This window comes from Apteryx mantelli, chromosome 18 (genome assembly GCF_036417845.1).
Source record: "Apteryx mantelli isolate bAptMan1 chromosome 18, bAptMan1.hap1, whole genome shotgun sequence".
In the NCBI taxonomy this organism is placed as follows: Eukaryota; Metazoa; Chordata; class Aves; order Apterygiformes; family Apterygidae; genus Apteryx; species Apteryx mantelli.
In genome coordinates, this window is record NC_089995.1 from 17,936,166 (window position 1) to 17,952,782 (window position 16,617).

The 16,617-nt window shown below is 62.3% G+C and overlaps 2 protein-coding genes across 5 annotated transcripts in view; both read left to right on the top strand.

The window, feature by feature from the left end:
• Positions 1–4,683, top strand: part of ZNF512B (zinc finger protein 512B) — a 38,652-nt gene extending 33,969 nt beyond the window's left edge. Inside the window, exons 16-18 of one of the 2 annotated variants that reach the window (XM_067307492.1) lie at positions 138–200; positions 2,860–2,958; positions 3,391–4,683. In XM_067307492.1, coding sequence (XP_067163593.1) covers positions 138–200; positions 2,860–2,958; positions 3,391–3,684 — 456 coding nt within the window. In that variant the 3' untranslated portion in view covers positions 3,685–4,683. Of the gene's footprint in view, positions 1–137; positions 202–2,859; positions 2,959–3,390 lie in introns of those variants that run through there. The other variant, XR_010885974.1, reaches the window with a different exon arrangement.
• An 8,141-nt stretch (positions 4,684–12,824) lies between these two features.
• Positions 12,825–16,617, top strand: part of UCKL1 (uridine-cytidine kinase 1 like 1) — a 28,437-nt gene continuing 24,644 nt past the window's right edge. The window contains exon 1 of one of the 3 annotated variants that reach the window (XM_067307425.1): positions 12,825–13,056. In XM_067307425.1, the coding sequence (XP_067163526.1) occupies positions 12,995–13,056 (62 nt within the window). In that variant the 5' untranslated portion in view covers positions 12,825–12,994. The remainder of the gene's footprint in view (positions 13,057–16,617) is intronic. The other 2 variants (XM_067307422.1, XM_067307424.1) reach the window with 2 other exon arrangements.

The following is a 16,617-nucleotide window of genomic DNA, read 5'->3' on the forward strand; positions in this document are numbered from 1 at the left end:
GCAGAGCATTAACCTCACGCTGATTAGCCTGGACCGGTGGCCTTGCTGGCGCACCAGGCTCCTGGCCACGGGATGGAGGAAGGCAAGGAGGCGAGGCAGAAACGTGGCAAACCCTCCGTTTTTTTTTTTCCCCACAGTGCTGTGAAGCCATTTACTCCAGCGTCTCCGGGTTGAAAGCTCACCTGGCCAACTGCAACAAGGTAGGTCCCGCTTCTTACAGCTTTGGCTCTGAGATGGGGGTGGGTCTTGTCTTTCTCTGCCCACTTCTCGTTTGGAAGAAACAGGCCAAGGGGTAATGGCACAGGTTAAATGTCACAACCACCTTCCTGTGGCTGCCAGACAGTGCCAGGAATGGATGGAAGACAGATACTGCATGCCGCTCCCAAATCCTGCCTGTGGGACCGCGCTCCGTCCCGTAACCCCTCAGCTCAAGGCAGGGTGCGAGGCCCGCAGGGAGGGCTGGCCACGGGTTGTGGCCATTTGACCTGTTGCACCGTCCCGGTCCATGGCCTGGCCTGGGTGCTCAGCTCCGCACCATCCCCCTGCGCAGGACGGAAGCCACGGCCGTGGGCAGCCACCGGCAGAGAGGCCTGGGCCTTGCAGATGTCAAGGAGGGGTTTTAGCTAGCTCCCGAGCCTGGGAGGAGAGGTCTCACCTGTGCAGACACCCTCACCCGAGGGCCGAGACCTTCGACACAGCCAGGGCCTCAGGGACAGGGAGTCCGAGCAGCGCCGGCTCCCCAGGACCCCACTGCCCCAGCCGGGTGAGGCTGCCGCTCCGGCTACCAAACGTGGTCAGCAGCACGTCAAGCAGAGCTCAGCCAAGGAGGAAAGCTTGGAAGCTGAACCTTTTCCAAGGGATGTGGAAATTAGGGCCCTTTCTCCATGGATTTGGGCACCAAACCCTGCAGCCCCTCTGGAATCCATACGGAGAGGCAGCTCTGTGCCTAACGGTGCATTGCGTCCCCGGGATGGAAGAGGCAAATGGTCTGTCTAGGGACATGGGTGCCCACGGACATGAGCGCTGTTCCTCTCGCTAGACAGAGCAGTAAACGAGCTCCGGTGGCCGGCAGCCGCCGCAGGAGGAGGCTTCGGGAGCTCAGCGTAGGTCCCTCGAACTGGAACGGAGTAAGAGCTAGTAAAGCTTTATACCCTGAAACGTTTCCAGCTGCAGCTTCCATTGAATGTAGCTTCCAGGAGGCAGCTCCAGTACATACCCCGTGGTTATTAAAAACACCAACTCGCGCACTCCACCAACACTAGCTGGAACGTCATCCCCTAATGAGCTCGTCTAGAAAACAGGCTGCAGAGATCCAGCAGAAGAAGCAGGGTTTATGCAGGATAAAAGCGCAAACATGGGAGACCACGGCAGTTCCTTTGCTAGTGTGCAGAATCAGGCAGCCCACGAGCAAACAGCCCCGGGGGCGAAATGGAGCCTCTGAGCGTGGCGCAGGCCTGCGTTAACACCACCTCGCATGTACCGGCGCGCCTGGCACGTCCCGGGGGGAGCCCGGCTGGCTCGTCCACAAGTGCCGTTGTCACCGCTCTGGTACCTGCACGCAGAAAGCAGCCAGACGTTTGCATAAGCATTTTATTTAAACCCACGGCCACGTTGCCCGGGTCTGGCGAGTCCGGCACAGCCCACCCGGGGGCCAGGGGCTGTCCCTCCCGCAGGCGCGGGGCGCAGCCGAGCAGGGGCTGCGGGTCCCCCGGCTGCCCACCGCGGCTCCCACTGCGAAACGCAGAGCCTGGGGCTGCGGGTCCCTGCCCGGGGCTCTGCCCGCGCCCGCTGCGGACCGCGCACGTGGAGTTTGCTGGGGTTGCCAAGAGTTTTGCTACTGCTACGAGTTTAGCTTTGCAGTGGATACGTGCGTAGCCAGCCATGGCCAAACCAGAGTAACTCACACAGCCCCTCCGGAGCTGCCTTGAACGATCTTTTCTGTAAAATCCTACAGAATTGGTTGAAATACATCAAGCGTTAACAAGGGTGAAAGAGACTCCCAGGCACTGCCCCGTCCTCAGAAGGGATTGATGAGCTGAGATGATTTTTGCATGTGTATTTATGAAGGTGGCTTGCAGCAGGCCCAGGCCTGCCCGCGCGCTGCCTGTCTTAGAAATGGAAGACCTGTCTAACTCCAGATTTACGGCGCGGACCCAGTTACGGAGGAATTCCCACCGAGCATATATATCGCCTGAAGGGGCCCGTCCATAAGCCCCTAGTCAATAGAGAGCACGTTACCTCCGCTGTGCCGTGAACTGCGGCAGCGCAGAGATCAGTCATCCTCACAAGGGCTCTAATGACAGAAAGGCAGCAGTTGCTGCGTCTCTTTGACAGCATGAAAGGAAAATTAGGTGAGTCTGTTGGACATAAATTAGACGACTGTTCAGTCCTGGTAGATGGCAGATTTGCTGACAGCGAGGAAAGGGGGTGTTTGGCCACGTTAGCCCCCCGCGTGCACACCCGCACGCCCGCAGGCACGTGCATGGTGTTGGTGGTGACGCAGCAACTGGTATTCGTAATGCACGGACAGCAAAACCCCCCGCTCGGCGCCCTCCGAGCTGGCCGGACCCCCCGCTTCGATGCCTGGTTTTCCTGCCGTGACGGCCCGCGCTGCTGCACGGCGGCGGCAGCTGTGCTACCGCTGCGCAGGCAGGCTGACGGTCAGAGCAGAGACCTGCTGCGGTTGTGACCTCCTGGCCTGGGACCGAGGGCCTGCGGAGACCTTATGTATTGGGTTTATTTTCCATCGCTTCACGTCTCCTTTCACCTCGGCCCGTGGCTGGGGGAAGAGCAGGGGCAGCGGCTCTTCGGGGCGTGCGGGGCTCTGCTCCGGCTGCAGGAGGATGCTCTCTCTTGCAGGGGGACCACTCAGTCGGCAAGTACCGCTGCCTCCTGTGCCAGAAGGAGTTCAGCTCCGAAAGCGGCGTGAAGTACCACATCATCAAGGCTCACTCGGAGGTAAGGAAGCGGCTAGGGCCGGCCCGGGCTGTTCCCTGCTGAAACGAGCCCCCATTTGCCGTCCGCCCCCTCCGTCCTGTCTGCGTGGCGCGCAGCGTCGCTGCTCAGCGGCAGCAATGCCGCGACGGGCTCCCGACGTGCCGCGGACCTGACGCCTCTGGTCCTGCCGGGGGGGACCTCGCCGGCCCTCTTCGCGTCCCTGACACCCCCGGGCACGGCCGTGGCTGCTCAGCACCCGCCGGCTCCTTGTCGGAGAGGCCTCTGCTCCTCGTCGGGCGATGGCAGCGAGGCGCGGGACGGGCGTCCTGCCCGGCCGCGGGGAGGAGGGCAGGAGCGGCGGCGGTCGGCACGTGCTGGGCACGTCCAGCCCCAGGGGCCGTGCCGTCCAAGGAAGGTCCCTAACCAGCCGCCCTGGTCTCCCCCTGGATGCAGAACTGGTTCCGGACCTCCGCCGAGGCCAGCCGGAAAAAGAAAAGCAGGGAACAGCTTTCTTCCAGCAAGGAGGAGAAAAAGAAAAGCACAAGCGGGAAGAAAAGGGGGAGGAAACCCAAGGAGAGGCCTCCGGAAACGGCCCTGAAAGGCAGAGAGAGCGTGGCAGCAAAGACTAATCACAAGAAAACGCTCGAGCACTGGGAAGGCTCCCGCTGCGGCCCCGACGGGGAGGAGCGCGTCCCCAAGCCCCCGAGCCACCGGAAGGCGGGAGCCAGCAAGATGCCCGAGAAATGAGCAGCTCAGAGACTTGTCTCCGAGGATTCGTTTACAGCCCAGGGTAACAGGGTGGGGGTCACTCCCGGTTTTCTGCCCCCCCTCCCCTCCTTCCCCTTCCCACCTCCCCCACCCTCCACTCACCCCCTTTTTACAAAAAAAAAAAGACAAAAAATACCAATTAACCACTTTAAGCAAAGTCATGGACCTTGTTTCACACTGGAAAACAAACAGGATCGAGCAAGCTGGACCGCTCTCTGCCCCTCGCCGCCCATGTACATACCCCCTGCCCTTGCGCTCCCGCGCCGACGCGGGCTGTCCGTCTGTCCTGCCCCTGCCCAGCGCCCTGCTGCCTTCCCCCTGCCCCTTCCCCGGGACTTTCCTCCTATCTCCGTGCGCGAAACTGGTGACGCTTGAGTGAAAGAAAAGTGCAATAGCAGCGGGGCCTCCTTGGACGGGGTCGCACTGCGGCTGGCTGTGCCGGGGCGGGGGGCGGCCGGATGCGGCGGCTCTCCCCGCTGCCCACCTCCGAGTCCGGCCGGTCCGGCAGGGAAACCTTGGGCAGGCTGGAGCCTCCTCGCGCGGGCGCTGCCCGTGTTCCTGCACCCAGGGAGACGTTTCCAAAGATGTTTGATCCATGCAAACGGCCAGGCAGGGTTGGGAAGGGCCGGGGAGCAGCAGGGTCTGGCAGCAGGCATTGGGGTGGTGCTTTCCCGCAGCGCGTTCCTGGCACGGAGCGGAGAGCCATGGTGGGGCTGTCCTTGGCAGGGATCTGCTCCGCGGTCTGCTGGCTTCGTGGCCTGCTGTGATTGCTCGGGATGGTGGTTTCTCTTCGGCTCTGGGGATGGCGGGAGCAAGCCGCATGGAGCAGCGAGCAGGGGGCAGTCGGGAGAGCGGCGTGGCGGCACCAGCGCCGTTGGTCCTGAGGAGCGGGGAAGGCGGCGCCGGGCTGGATGTGGGCTTGCCTCGTGCGCCGTGCGAGAAGGGAGGTCGGGAGAGGTGCTGAGCGCTCGCAGCCCCACCGGATGGGGAAGGGCAGTTGCTGCAGGTCGGATTTGCTGGTTTAGCTGAAGGTTGTGGAAATGCTCTCAGCACCTTGGAGCGTCACGGGGAGGCCGAGGGAGGAAAACCTGTGGCACGTGGGAGAACTGCGCCCTGTTGCTTAAATGCTCTTTGCAAACAGACCCGGCCACGAAGTACTGTACCAAACCGCTGCTGCCGCCGTGCAGCTGGGGCGCGGAGCTGGGCGAGCAGCGCGGCAGGTGTCTGAGCCTGCGGCCGGCTGGCGTGCAGGGGACTTCAGGCTCCCCATCCTGCCCCCGTCTCAAAGGTGAGGATCGCCCAGCCCGAGGGAGAGTGGACGGATACGGGACCATTTTCGATGGAAGCCGCTCCCGCGCTGTCTCACGGCAGCAGCCCCGGGGCCGAGAGCAATCCCCGCGTTTGCTCGCCCAGCGCCTTTGCCAGGCCGCGGGGAGGTCTGTGACGGGGCAGCGCCAAGTGACAATCATGGGTCCTGCTTCCCGGCGGGACGCGGCTGGGACCCGTTGGACGAGGCCTGTTGAGCTCGGCTTGTCCCTCGGCCGGGATGTGCCGCAGCTCCCGGGGACAAGTCTGTGCTCCCCCGAAACGCACCTGAGCCCCCGACCGTCTTCCTTGCAGAGGGGATGGGGAACGAGGGTCTCTGAAAGACGCGTTTTTCCTTGCTTGTTTTCTGTTCCTGGGCTTTTTCTCTGTCTGCATTTTCCCGCACTAATAGCATCGTAACACCTCGTTCTGGCCTGGAGGAAACCATCCCCAGACCAAAATGTGTCTGTCTCTAGACAAAAACCAGGCTACCTCTATCCTTGGGAAACGGACACGTCTCGCTGCAGCCCGAAAGGCGCTTGCAGCAGTTTGCTCTCGGTAACGGAACGAAAACCTTAATTCTGCTTCGCATCCATTCTTCCCCCGCGGGGGACTTGGGAAGGTGATGTTTGCTGGGGAGGGGAAGTTCTGCTTTTACTTTAGTCAATTAAAATCTCAAGCCTCGCTTTCCTTTGCTGCTCTTCACAGCCCGTCCTCCGCCCCGCCGAGGCTCCGTGTGGTTTTTGCGCTCCGAGGAACCGTTCAGCGATAATTAACGTCCGTCTCTGCTGACACATTATTGCTGCCACGGAGGAAGGGGGGGAGAGACGGCTGCTTCCCGAGTTGGGGCAGCTTCTCCGGGGAGGCTCCGCTTGCGCCCCGGCCGGGGCTCCCGGCAGCTGGATGCGAACACGCGCGTTTCCCCCGGCAGCGCTCGGCTGCGGAGGGGAGCGGCGGCCGTCCCGCCGGCCGGCCTGGCGCTTCCAGGCGAGAAAACCCCGTCTGCGCGCTCGCCCGGTGTTTACGGAAGACTGTTAGTCGCGTTGGGCTTTAAAGCAATTAGCGAGACAGCTTAATTAGTCGCTGCGGCTCGTCCTGTTTGCCTGTTGCGCTGCAGCTGAGCTTTATTTTGATGGTGTCAGCGGCGCAGCTCTTACCTCCTTGGGGAAGGGCGATGCTCCAAGTCGCGGCAGGACCGGAGCTCTCCCGGCCCGCTCGGCCGCTGCCGCAGCAGCAGCGGGGAGACGCTTGCCGCAGAGGCCTGCGGACTTTGGACGACGGCTCGCCGCCGCCCCGAGCAGCGGGAGCCCGGGGGCCGGCGCCTGCTTCCCGCGGAGCTCCGCGCTGGGCCGGCAAAGCGGCCAGCGGTGAAAGACGCTGCGAGGAGGCTGCTGTTGCCCCGGCCCCGAGAAAAACCTGCTCGGAAGCGCTGCTGGCCCGTCCTTGGCCGGCGCTGCGGCGGGAGCTCGTGCGCAGCAGAGGTGCAGGGCGAGGAGCCTCTTCGGGTTGTTTTTATCGGCTGCGAGAAGGAGAGAGAGCAGCAGTCGGAGCGACTGCACGGCAGCGCGGGGAGGCTCCAGGGAAGCGGCTCAGAGTTATGCACTGAAATCTCCACATAGGTGCTTTAAGTGGCCCGTTTGGGGATGTTTTCTCCCCCCAAAACGGCCGAGAATCTGGCAGCTTTTGCCAATGTGAGAGAGGGAGCTGCTGGCTCCAAAAATCAGCTCGCTTATTTAGGAGCCTAAATACGGATGCAGAGGCCAGGCTCTGGGCTCCCGCTCGTTGAATGGCTGCAGGCGAGGCATCGCCAGGAGCCGCGCTGCCCGCGAGCCGCATCGCTCAGGTCATTCGTTTCCTCGTCCCCCCTGCTCGCGGTGGAGAGACAGCAAGGTCCGAATCTTCCCTTTTCTCCGGGAAAGCCATAAATCTCTGGTGGCAGCTCACCCCGGCGGGGGGGATGATGCCGAGGGAAGTCTGAAGACTTCCTCCCAAAAGAGATTGATTCCTTTTCTTCCAAAATCCTCCTTCTCCAGAGGGATGCGGCTAAAATTACTGTGGTTTAGGACGAACCGCCTGGGCCTCCCTGCAGGCTGCCTAGGCGGCTGCAGCCCCTCTGCTCGTCAGTGGAAGCGGACTGGGACTCGCCTTGAAAGTATCCCTCCCTTTCCCTCCATCCCTCCTGCTTCCCGTGGCAAGGGGAGAGGCCAGAGCAAGCCCTCGCGCGGGTCTCAGCAGAGCTGCAAGGACGATGCAGCGCGGGGAAGGCGCCGTTGCCTCGTTGCTCCTGCGCGGAGCAGGGCCTGGCTTGGACGTCAGTCCCCGGCTTGGCTCAGGGTTTTGCCTTCCTGACAGCAGCCACAAGCCATAAAATCCATAAAATCCATGCCGGCATCCCAGTGCATCCAGGCACCAGCAACTCTGGGAAAACACCGGTCTGCCAGCGTGCGGCACCTCTCGCTGCCGCCTTACGCCAGCGGAGGTGCCGCGGCTTCGCCGGTTTGTCCTGCGAGGAGGCTGCTGCCTCCGGGCACGGCAAACGCCGGCTCCCCGGCTGCAGCAGGCCGGGCCGGGTGGTGCCAAGGTTTCGCGGGAGCAGCAGTGCCATGCTGAGCTTGCACGGGGCGAAGGAGCCACCACCCCCGCTCGCCTGCGCGCTTGCACCCCTGCGGGCCGGGCCGCGTTATCCCAAAGTTTGCCGTTTAATCCGCATCGCCTCCCCTTGGGCTTTGGTGCTCAGTAACATGTAATTAATTGGATTCTCATTGATTAAAATCAGACGCAACGCTCTGCGCCATGCTGGCAGGCAGGGCGTTCCCGGAGGGCGGTGGGATCCCGGAACCGGCGGGTGCCGCAGCCCCTCCAGAGCCACCCGGCAGTCGATGCCATGCCGGGTCCGCCGGCAGCGGGGCGAAAGCTCCTCGGGGCGCCCGGGCTCGGCTGTCGTCGCCGGCAGCGCGCGGTGGCTGTCCCTGTGCTGTAGTGAAAAACGAGCATCTTCAGAAGATCGCGGGCAGGGGCAAGCGCCGCAGAGCCTGGCCCTGTTGGTCAGAAGTAGCATTTTTTGCCTTTTCCATGTTGCCTGGTGTAAAATCCTGCATATTTTGGAGGGAGCTGGGCGGGGGGCTTTGCCCGGACAGCATGCAGGCTGCCCGGGCGCCTCTCCGTGCCCTGATCCCAATCCCGGGACGGAAGAGCTTTTCACTTGGCAGCAGCTCAGAGGGGAGAGGGAAGAACATAGTGCGAACGGGCAGCCAGCAGCCCCCAAACCTGGCGCCCTGGGCAGCGAGTGGGCAGTTGGCACCGGCTGGAAACATCCCGCCCGGCACCGCTGGCTCCGGGTCGGTGCTGGCGGAGGGCGGGAGGCGCAGGGCCCTGGCTGGCCACCGACGGGAGCCGCGGGTCAGCAGGGCTGCGGGGCTGCTGCCGGCGCCGCAGGGCACCGTTGCGGCTGGAGCTGCCCGGGAAGCTGCCCCTGGGTCAAGTGGAAAATTTTACAAGAAATTGAAATCTTCAAGGGTTCTTTTCCTTAAAAGGTATTTTTTCCCCACTGGGCATTAGTCAAAGAGGAAAACGTTCTCCCGCTGCTTTCTTCTCCGTAACGAAGGAGAAGTTCTGCAAAAAGCATTAATGATGGTGAAAATACGGGGATATATTTCTTCCTAAGTGTTGTCACGTAGCCAGAGCTGTTTGCAGCCGGCTGCCGCACCGTGAGCTGTCGGAGCCTCCCGCGGCGCAGCGCGGTCTCCGGGCCTGGGAACTCCCGACCGATACGAAACGCTGGACCGAGAGCCGGGCCGGGAGCGGAAGGCTGAAAGCCGGGCGTTCCTCGGCAGAGCGGAGCAGGGTTTGCAGGGGCATCCCCCAGCCGCTGGCCCTCCTGCCTCTCCGCCTTCCCGAGAAGGAGACGCGCGCCCGGCAGGGATCGCTGCCTTCCCTGGCCGCCTTCTGCCTCCGCCGGCACGTGGCCGGGCGGGAACCAGCCCCGGGAGCTCAGCCCGCTGAAAGTGAACCCGTTTCTTCCCGGGTCTCTGGTCCCGGCGGCCTGGCCAGATCGCCCCAAGCCGAAGGGACCCCAGCCTCCATGGCAGAAAGGGCCCAAAGGTTTCGTTTTCATTGCAGGCAAAAAACTAAATGGAATAATAACTCACCAGAGAAGTCTTGATGCAAACATTATACAGTGTGTCCCGAATTTCAGCGGGACCCACTGCATCCGTCCTGCTACCCGAGTTGCTTGTGCAAATCCCCGTTTGCTTCCACAGTGGCAGCTTGCAAAGAGAGAAGCCGCGGCCGGGGAGGGAGCGCGAAGCCGGCTGTGTCCCGGGCAGCCCCGGCCGTGCAAACCCCAGGGCACGGAGCGAGGCGGGCGGCCGGGCACGGCGTGGGCTCTGCCGCCTGCAGCCGGGGCTGCTCCTGGGCCGCGGCCGTGCGGACCCCCCAGGACATTGCGGGTGGCTCCTGCTCTGGATTTGACCCCAAACAGAAGCAAGGTCAGGCCCAAGCTCCTGATTTTTAGGTTTTTCACCCATTAACTTTGCCAGGAGCCAGCGCCCTCAAAACCAAGCGAGCGCACGTTTCTCGTGTCCCACGGCCTGGGAGAGGTCGGTCCAGTCGGTACCCAAGGACCATCCGTCCGGAAAGGCAGGCAAAGGCATTCCCGTTTGCTCGGTGGGGCCCTGGCAAGCAAACCCCCGAGACCGGGGAGGGCGTTGCAAAAATCGGTGCGTTTTTCTCCGTGCATCCCGGTGGCAGGAAAGCTCACGGTCTCTGCCTTGCCGTTTCCGTTTCTGCAGCGCTCTCTCTCTTTAGCTCCCGCGTCCTTTCTGTGCCCAAGGACACGCGGTACCAGGGAGGCAGGAGCCGGGGAGCTGGGGCCGGGAGCGCTGCTGCGCTTCCGCGTCGCCCTCGAGGCTGCTCCCGAGGGGCAGGCGAGCTCGGCCGCAATCCGGCCGGGCCATTGACACCTTTGTTTCCGCGCTTCTCCGGGGAAAGCAGAGCGAGAGAGCTCTTTCCCCGCTCCCTGCCCATCTCCAAAGCAATAATAGGAATTTCACCGGCAGCAGGCGGCCGCGTGGCGCTGGGCGCGTGGCCCCGGGGCCGGCCCTGCTTTGCGGCGCAGCCCCGTGGGGCATCGCTCTAGCACATTGGTTCCTTCATGTTTTAGTTGCTGCCCGCGCGAGGCCTCGGAGGGCGGCGCAGGACGGCGGCGCCGCACGGGAGAGCGGTGCTCGAGGGCAGCAGCCCGCCTCGGGCGAGCGGGCGACGCTGTCTCGCGGAAATGCCGGTGACGAGCGTGGCCAGCTCGTCCCCCGCCGTCTCCTGCCCGTGCCTCCGCCGGCTCGAGGGCCGTCCCGCAGGAGCAGGCGGCGATGGCAGGCCCGCGCTTTGCACGGGAAAGGGCTAAACTCTGAGCGTGGTCCCGGGCGGGCGGCCAACCTCGCGTCCCGTTACGCGTGAAAATTCAGCGGCGCCGTCCCCAAAACGGCTCCCGACCACAGGTAGCAGGCAGGAAACCTCCCCGGGAGCCCGGCACGGTCGGCTGCACCCCAACGGCAAAGTCACCGCTCGGGGCAGGGAGAGACGGCAGCCTCCGACCACGTCCTCCTCGCTGTAGTTCCCGCGGTCACGGATTCCTCCCCCGGGTCACCGCCGCCTGCAGGAGCGCGAAAGGGGCCCGGGGAGCTGCCCCCGCGCACGGTCACGCCGGGACCGTTTTGTTCTTTTCTTTCTCTCCTCGGTGCCACCCATTCCACAGCATATCCGAATGTTTCTCGTCAATGCCAGTTATTAGTGCATAAGTGTATTTTGGGGAAAAAAACAAAATGGAAAAAAAAAAAAGAATTTTCAATTTATCACTTGTAACCATATATATAAATATATAAATATATATATTAAAAAGTGTTTATTTGCAAAAAATAAAATTGTTTTAACAGTAAACTATCTTATAATAAACTCCCAATTTGTGACGATCTGTTCTTTTGTTAATCATTGACAAATCCTCAGTTTGAGAGTACTGTAATAAACAGCTATTAATAACAGCGCCACTGAACACCTAGAAGGGATAACTCTATGTACTGTATGTATTAAAAACAGCTGTATCAAATAAATGTTTATTGATTTTTTATTATTATTATTGTTATTTTGCAGTTTGGTGTGAGAGTTTGTTGGAAGCGAGGGGGTCACGGCCAGGCAGGCCCTCGCCGCCGCTTTGCTCCCGTGGTTCCCAGGGGCCCTCGCAGCTCGGTTCGAGCCCAAGCGAGTTTTCCTCGTCCCTCGATGAGCACGATGCTGCGCGAGCATGCGGGAAACGGCCCCATTGAGAGGCCCCGCTGCCGGACGGGCTGTTCCGGCAGCACCTCCAGCCTCGCAGGGAGGACTTTTCCTGGGAAATGTCCTGGCTGCGTCTCTCCCCGCAGATCCACCTGGAGCCTCCCCTGGGCCTGTCGCACAGGGATGCTCCCATGGGCAGCTCGGACCCCGGGGGCAGCTCAGATCCCCAGGAGCAGCTTGGACCCCCAGGGACAGTCCCTGGACCTCGCTGCCCCGGATCCCAAGGCAGGGGCATTCGCACAGGGCCGCAACCCGGCAGCAACAGTGGACGTCAGGATGGGGTGGAAAAAGCCCAGATCTCAACCTCTGCTTTCATGGAGGAGCTTCACGCTGGGGCTTGGAGGGGAGACGCATCTAATTGCGCCATTTCCAGCGATCTGGGGAGGGGGATCGATTCAGTTTCGTCCTTCCTTCGGTGACAGCCCGCGTGTGGCAGGGGAAGCCTCCGGGGACGCCCCAGCCTTGTGCCACTGGATGGAGCTCGTGTTGTGGCAAAGCTCTCCCGGCTCCGCCAGGCCCAGGAGGTGCCCCCAGGCAGGGCACAGACCCCCAAAACCGGGGCGAGGAGCCGATGAGGGAGGACTGGGGGGAGAACGGGTCTCCTGGGGCTTCCCTGGATGGCGGCGGTGGGAAACGGCAGCACTTCTCGCACCGGCTCTTGGCACAGCAGGGAATTTCCAGTGCCGGGAAGACCCGACCGTGCCCATGGCCATGCCAGTCATGGGTGTCCGGCTGCCCTGGGAGCCGAGGAGGCGCCAGCAGCCCACTGAAGCCCGTCCATGTGCGCGCGAGCTGTCGGCTCGGCCCAGGTGCCGGGTTTGGGGCCGGAGCGTGCGCATGGCCCGGCAGCCAGGACGCACCCGGCCCGCTCTGCCGGGGGGACGTCGGTGCTGAGCCCTGACAGCACTCGACGGCCGCACTGGCTCCCAGCCCGGCGCCACGCTGGGAACCAGAGCCACCGGCAGCCTTGGGTTGGGGGTTAAAATCCTCTTCCGCTTCCTAATGCCTTTTTTAGCACGCTGTCGGCTGAGGGATGCCCTCCCTCCTCCCCCATCTGCTCTTCTCTGCTTCGGCGTTTTTTTGTTCGTGGGGAAAAGCAATTCGGTGACCGCTGGGATGGGGGAAAGGGCGACCGGGCGCCTCCCTGGCCACGCCCGTGAGCCCCACACCGCATGGCGGGATGGGACGCCCCTTCGCCCCCGCTTCCCTGCGCCACCCTCTTCCTCCTCCTCCTCCTCCTCCGAGCTGCAGCCCAGCGCCGGCGGCCTCGGGAGCGCCCCGCAGCGCGGCGCCGGGGCCCGCGGCCTGCCCCACTCCCACGGCCCCGCTCCCCACCGACAAGGCCCCGCAGCCCGGGGCACTACAACTCCCATGGTGCCGCGCGGCCGCAGCCCCCATCAGACTACAACTCCCGTGATGCCGCGCGGCCGTAGCCCAATTCGGACTACAACTCCCATGACGCCGCGCGGCCGTAGCCCCCGTCGGTCAACAACTCCCATGACGCCGCGCGGCACCCCTGTCTTGCCCGCGGAACCTCCCCATCGGACTACGACTCCCATGATGCCGCGCGGCGGCGGGCACCGCCCCCAGCGCGGCCCGCCCCGGCCCGCCGGGCCTGCCGCCTCCCCTCCCCTCCCACGGGCGCACCGGGAGCACCATGGCCGCGGCCCCGGCGGCCGAGAGGGGACCGGCGGAGCGGCCGGCGGCGCCGGAGGACAGGTAAGGGCTGCCGGGGAGCCCGGCGGCAGCGCTGCCCGAGCCCGGTTCCCATGGCAGCGCCCGCGGAGGGGCCGCGCCGCCGCCGCGCCCCGGCCCGGCCCGGCCCGCCCGGGGCTGCCCCCGCGTGGGGACTGGGGCCGCGCCGGGCCCGCCCCGGAGCTGGCCGCCTCCGCGGGACAGGGCCGCGGCGAGACGGTGTCCCGCCCCAAGGCTGCCTGCATCGCCTGGGACGGGGCCTGGGGGGTCGCACGTGCCACCCGCCCCCCGGGGGACGGGGACGTCCCGCCCCGGGGCTCGGTGCGTTACCCAGGGCAGGGCCGGAGGGACGGGGACGTCCCGCCCCGGGGCTGGCTGCGCTGCTGTGGGAAGGAGCCTGGGACACAGTGCGTCCTGCCCCAGGGCCGGGGGCATCACCCGGGACAAGGCCTGGGGGACGGGGACGGGGACGTCCCGCCCCAGGGGGCTGCCCTGGATCGAGCGCTGGGGGACGGGGATGTCCTCCCCCCGGGGCTGGCTGTGCTGCCCTGGATCCAGTGCTGGGGGACGGAGATGTCCCCCCCAGGACTGGCTGTGCTGCCCTGGATCAAGCGCTGGGGGATGGGGATGTCCCACCGCCAGGACTGGCTGCGCTGCCTTAGGATATCGCTTGGGGACTGAGCACTGGGGTGTCCGCAAAGGTGTGCGGTGCTCGCAGCTGAGCCAGGATGATCCGTCTTTGGGGTCCTGGTGCCAGCGGGGGTTGAAGCTGCCCCATTTTCCAGAGCCGGTTCCCCATCAGGGCCAGGCCTGGGAACGGCGTCGTCCTCGTCACCCAGCCCTTCTGGGGGAGGCCGCGCTGGGCGGGAGGGCAAGCAGGGCTCCCGTGTCGCAGCCCGGTTTTGTCGGTGACCCCGTGACACATCCTGTCCCGTCACGGAGCAGCGCGATGCAGTTAGTTGCTTGCGAAAGTGCTTGCCGCGTTCGTTGTAAGCGTCTCTTGCTGCGCCTCTGGAGCCAGTTTCCGGGGTGGCCCTGCGGAGCGCCGCAGCTGAACTTCTGCTGCCCTCAACGGCATGAGGGCGTTGGTGGGGCCGGAGCCTCCCTGAAACCACCGTTTGCCTTTACCTTGTTTTCCTGGAAAAACTCCTTCTGCACTGAAATCTTTCAGCAAAGAAAGTTTCTTGATGGGCGGTAGATTTGCATATCGCAACCTTTGGAAAGTTTCTAGAAGGCATCTCCTAACTGGGGCCTTAGTCGCTGCTCTTCTTCCTCGCTGGTTTTTGTGATGACTGGCAGACTAATCCGCGGTGAGGATTGGTCACTGAAACGTGCTGAACTTGAGCTGTTTGTAAGTGAACTGATATGTGCACGTCCACCTCGGAGAACACGAGGTGCTGGTGAAGCAGGGAGGGGAAACCTCCTGGAAGTTTGTTATCTGAGGAGAAGAAATATACATTTTTCCCCTCACTCAGAAGACAGATTTTCCCTTCCTTTTTTAAACGCTTTTGTCCTTGGGCTGAGAGGAGAATAACCAATTCCAAATATGAAATGCCCAGGAAGCCTCTTTGAGTGCTACCGAAGCGCTGCTCATGTTGCAATCTTTGTTTTTCGCTCCTGGAACGGGACCCGAGGGAGCGTGCCTGCAGTCGGCACGAGCCCGCGATCCCTGATGCCATGAACGACCTTGGCCGTGACCGCAGAGAAGAAAACTTTCAAACCTGGGCGCTGCGATTCTTTGCTGAACAAGCTGGGCTCCGTGCAAGTCAGGGGAAAAAAAACAGACCACTTATTTCGATAGCTAAATATGGCCCCTGCAGCTGCCTTTGAAAACGTTGCCCTTGCCCTTCCTGTTGAGTCAGTTGCATCGGTTTGTAAAATGGAGATTGTGAATATGAGTTGGGTAGTAAAGGAAGAAAGAGCCTTACTGAGTAATACTAGTTAGATAGGAGATGAGTAACTGAATTGTGTAACACTGTCTATTTTAACCGAGGCTGCCGGTTAGATTGACCGCAGGGTTTCCATGTCCCAGCGGAGAGAGAATGCTGGCTTCACTTCGTATAAATAGCAGCGAGATAATTGGATTTCAAAAGAAAAATGTTTATCCTTTTGCATTTAGTAATCAAAGTCCTTAATAGCGTTTAAAACTGTGCGCATGTGAACTATGCAGGGGCCTGTTTCCGCGCTCCCAGCGCTGATGGAGAATAATTCTGGTAGAGGCAAGGCAGCGACATCGCTGCAAAGCTTGGTGCGAGTTTAGGGAGAACTGAACTCTGAGCCGGGTTTCTTTTGAAGAAGGCCTGGCTGCTGGAGGTGATCGCTCTAACAGTCCTGGCCCACCCTGCCTGGCGTCGCTTGACGTTTTGGCTGAAGCCATGGAGCTGGCATTTCTCATGCTCTCACCCTGGGATGGGTTTGCAAGAGAAGGAAGTGGCAGGTCTCCTGCGGGCTTCGGTGTCTGAGCATTTCCCACTACGGGGGCCCCGGGTGTCCTCCTGGCATCTGCCGGAGCTGGTGGCAGAGCGAGTGCAGGTTGGTCTCTCCATCCTGATGCTCAGGGCTTCAGAGCATTTTTTGTGTGTTCCCTGCAGCAAACGTGTTCTCCGGACTGGCTGGCTCCCAGCGTCGTCAGGGTGGTGGGATCCTGCCATGTCTCGCTCTGGTCCCTGGATGAGGGTATTCCTGGTGCAGGGCAGCACCACATAAAATAAGGGGTCAGTTCACATCCTCTTTTTGCACTAGGCCATAGTGATGCTCTTGATCTGATGCACAAGGGGTGCAGATGCACCCTGCTCCCTCCTGCTGAAGCTGGACTGAAGGAAGTCCTCTCCTTCTGTGAAAGCAGATGTGGTGGGCAGGCCTGTGTGGTGGCAGCTGAGGCAGCGAGATCTTCCCGTCCTGTTTCAGGCCTGCTTCAGGCCATCCTGTTTCACTGCTGGTGGGAAGGAAGGATTCTTCCCCATCCCAATCCAGGAGCTGCCCAACGGGCTGACTGAATCCGTGTCCTGCCCCACGGCTGTGCTGAGCAGCAGCGGCTGCCGTGGGCGAGCTGTTCGCGCAGCAAAGGACGAGCTGCGGCCAGAGGGCTGTTCGCAGGGGTGCTTGCTCGGCCCAGTGTGCAATCCCATGTCCTCCCCACCCCAGCCTAGCAGGCTGGACAGACAGTGACTTGACTGTGGACCAGGTCATCCGTCACCTGGAAACTCTCCGGAGATCAGGCTGAACTTCACAGTGAAATTGTTTTCAGCTTAAGTAAAAGATGCCATAAGATACAAAAGCCAGACCTAACCCCAGGCTGGTGCGCACAGACCGAGGCAAACTCAACAAAACCAAATGTTTGGTAACATGTTCAGAGATAGGAATGAATCAGGTTTGGCCTCCAGACTCAGGCGGTTCCTGCTCCTCTGCACAGCTGTGATGAGAGCTGGGTGAGCGACCCAGGGCCTGTCCTGCCTTGGACAAAGGAGCTTCTCCTGTTAGTTATCGTACGCATCGAAGCCAAGCTGTACTTTAATGCAAGCACCTCTTATCTTTTGGCTAGGTGTTTCCTGATCCTGCATGGATCCGATCACAATATTCGGATTA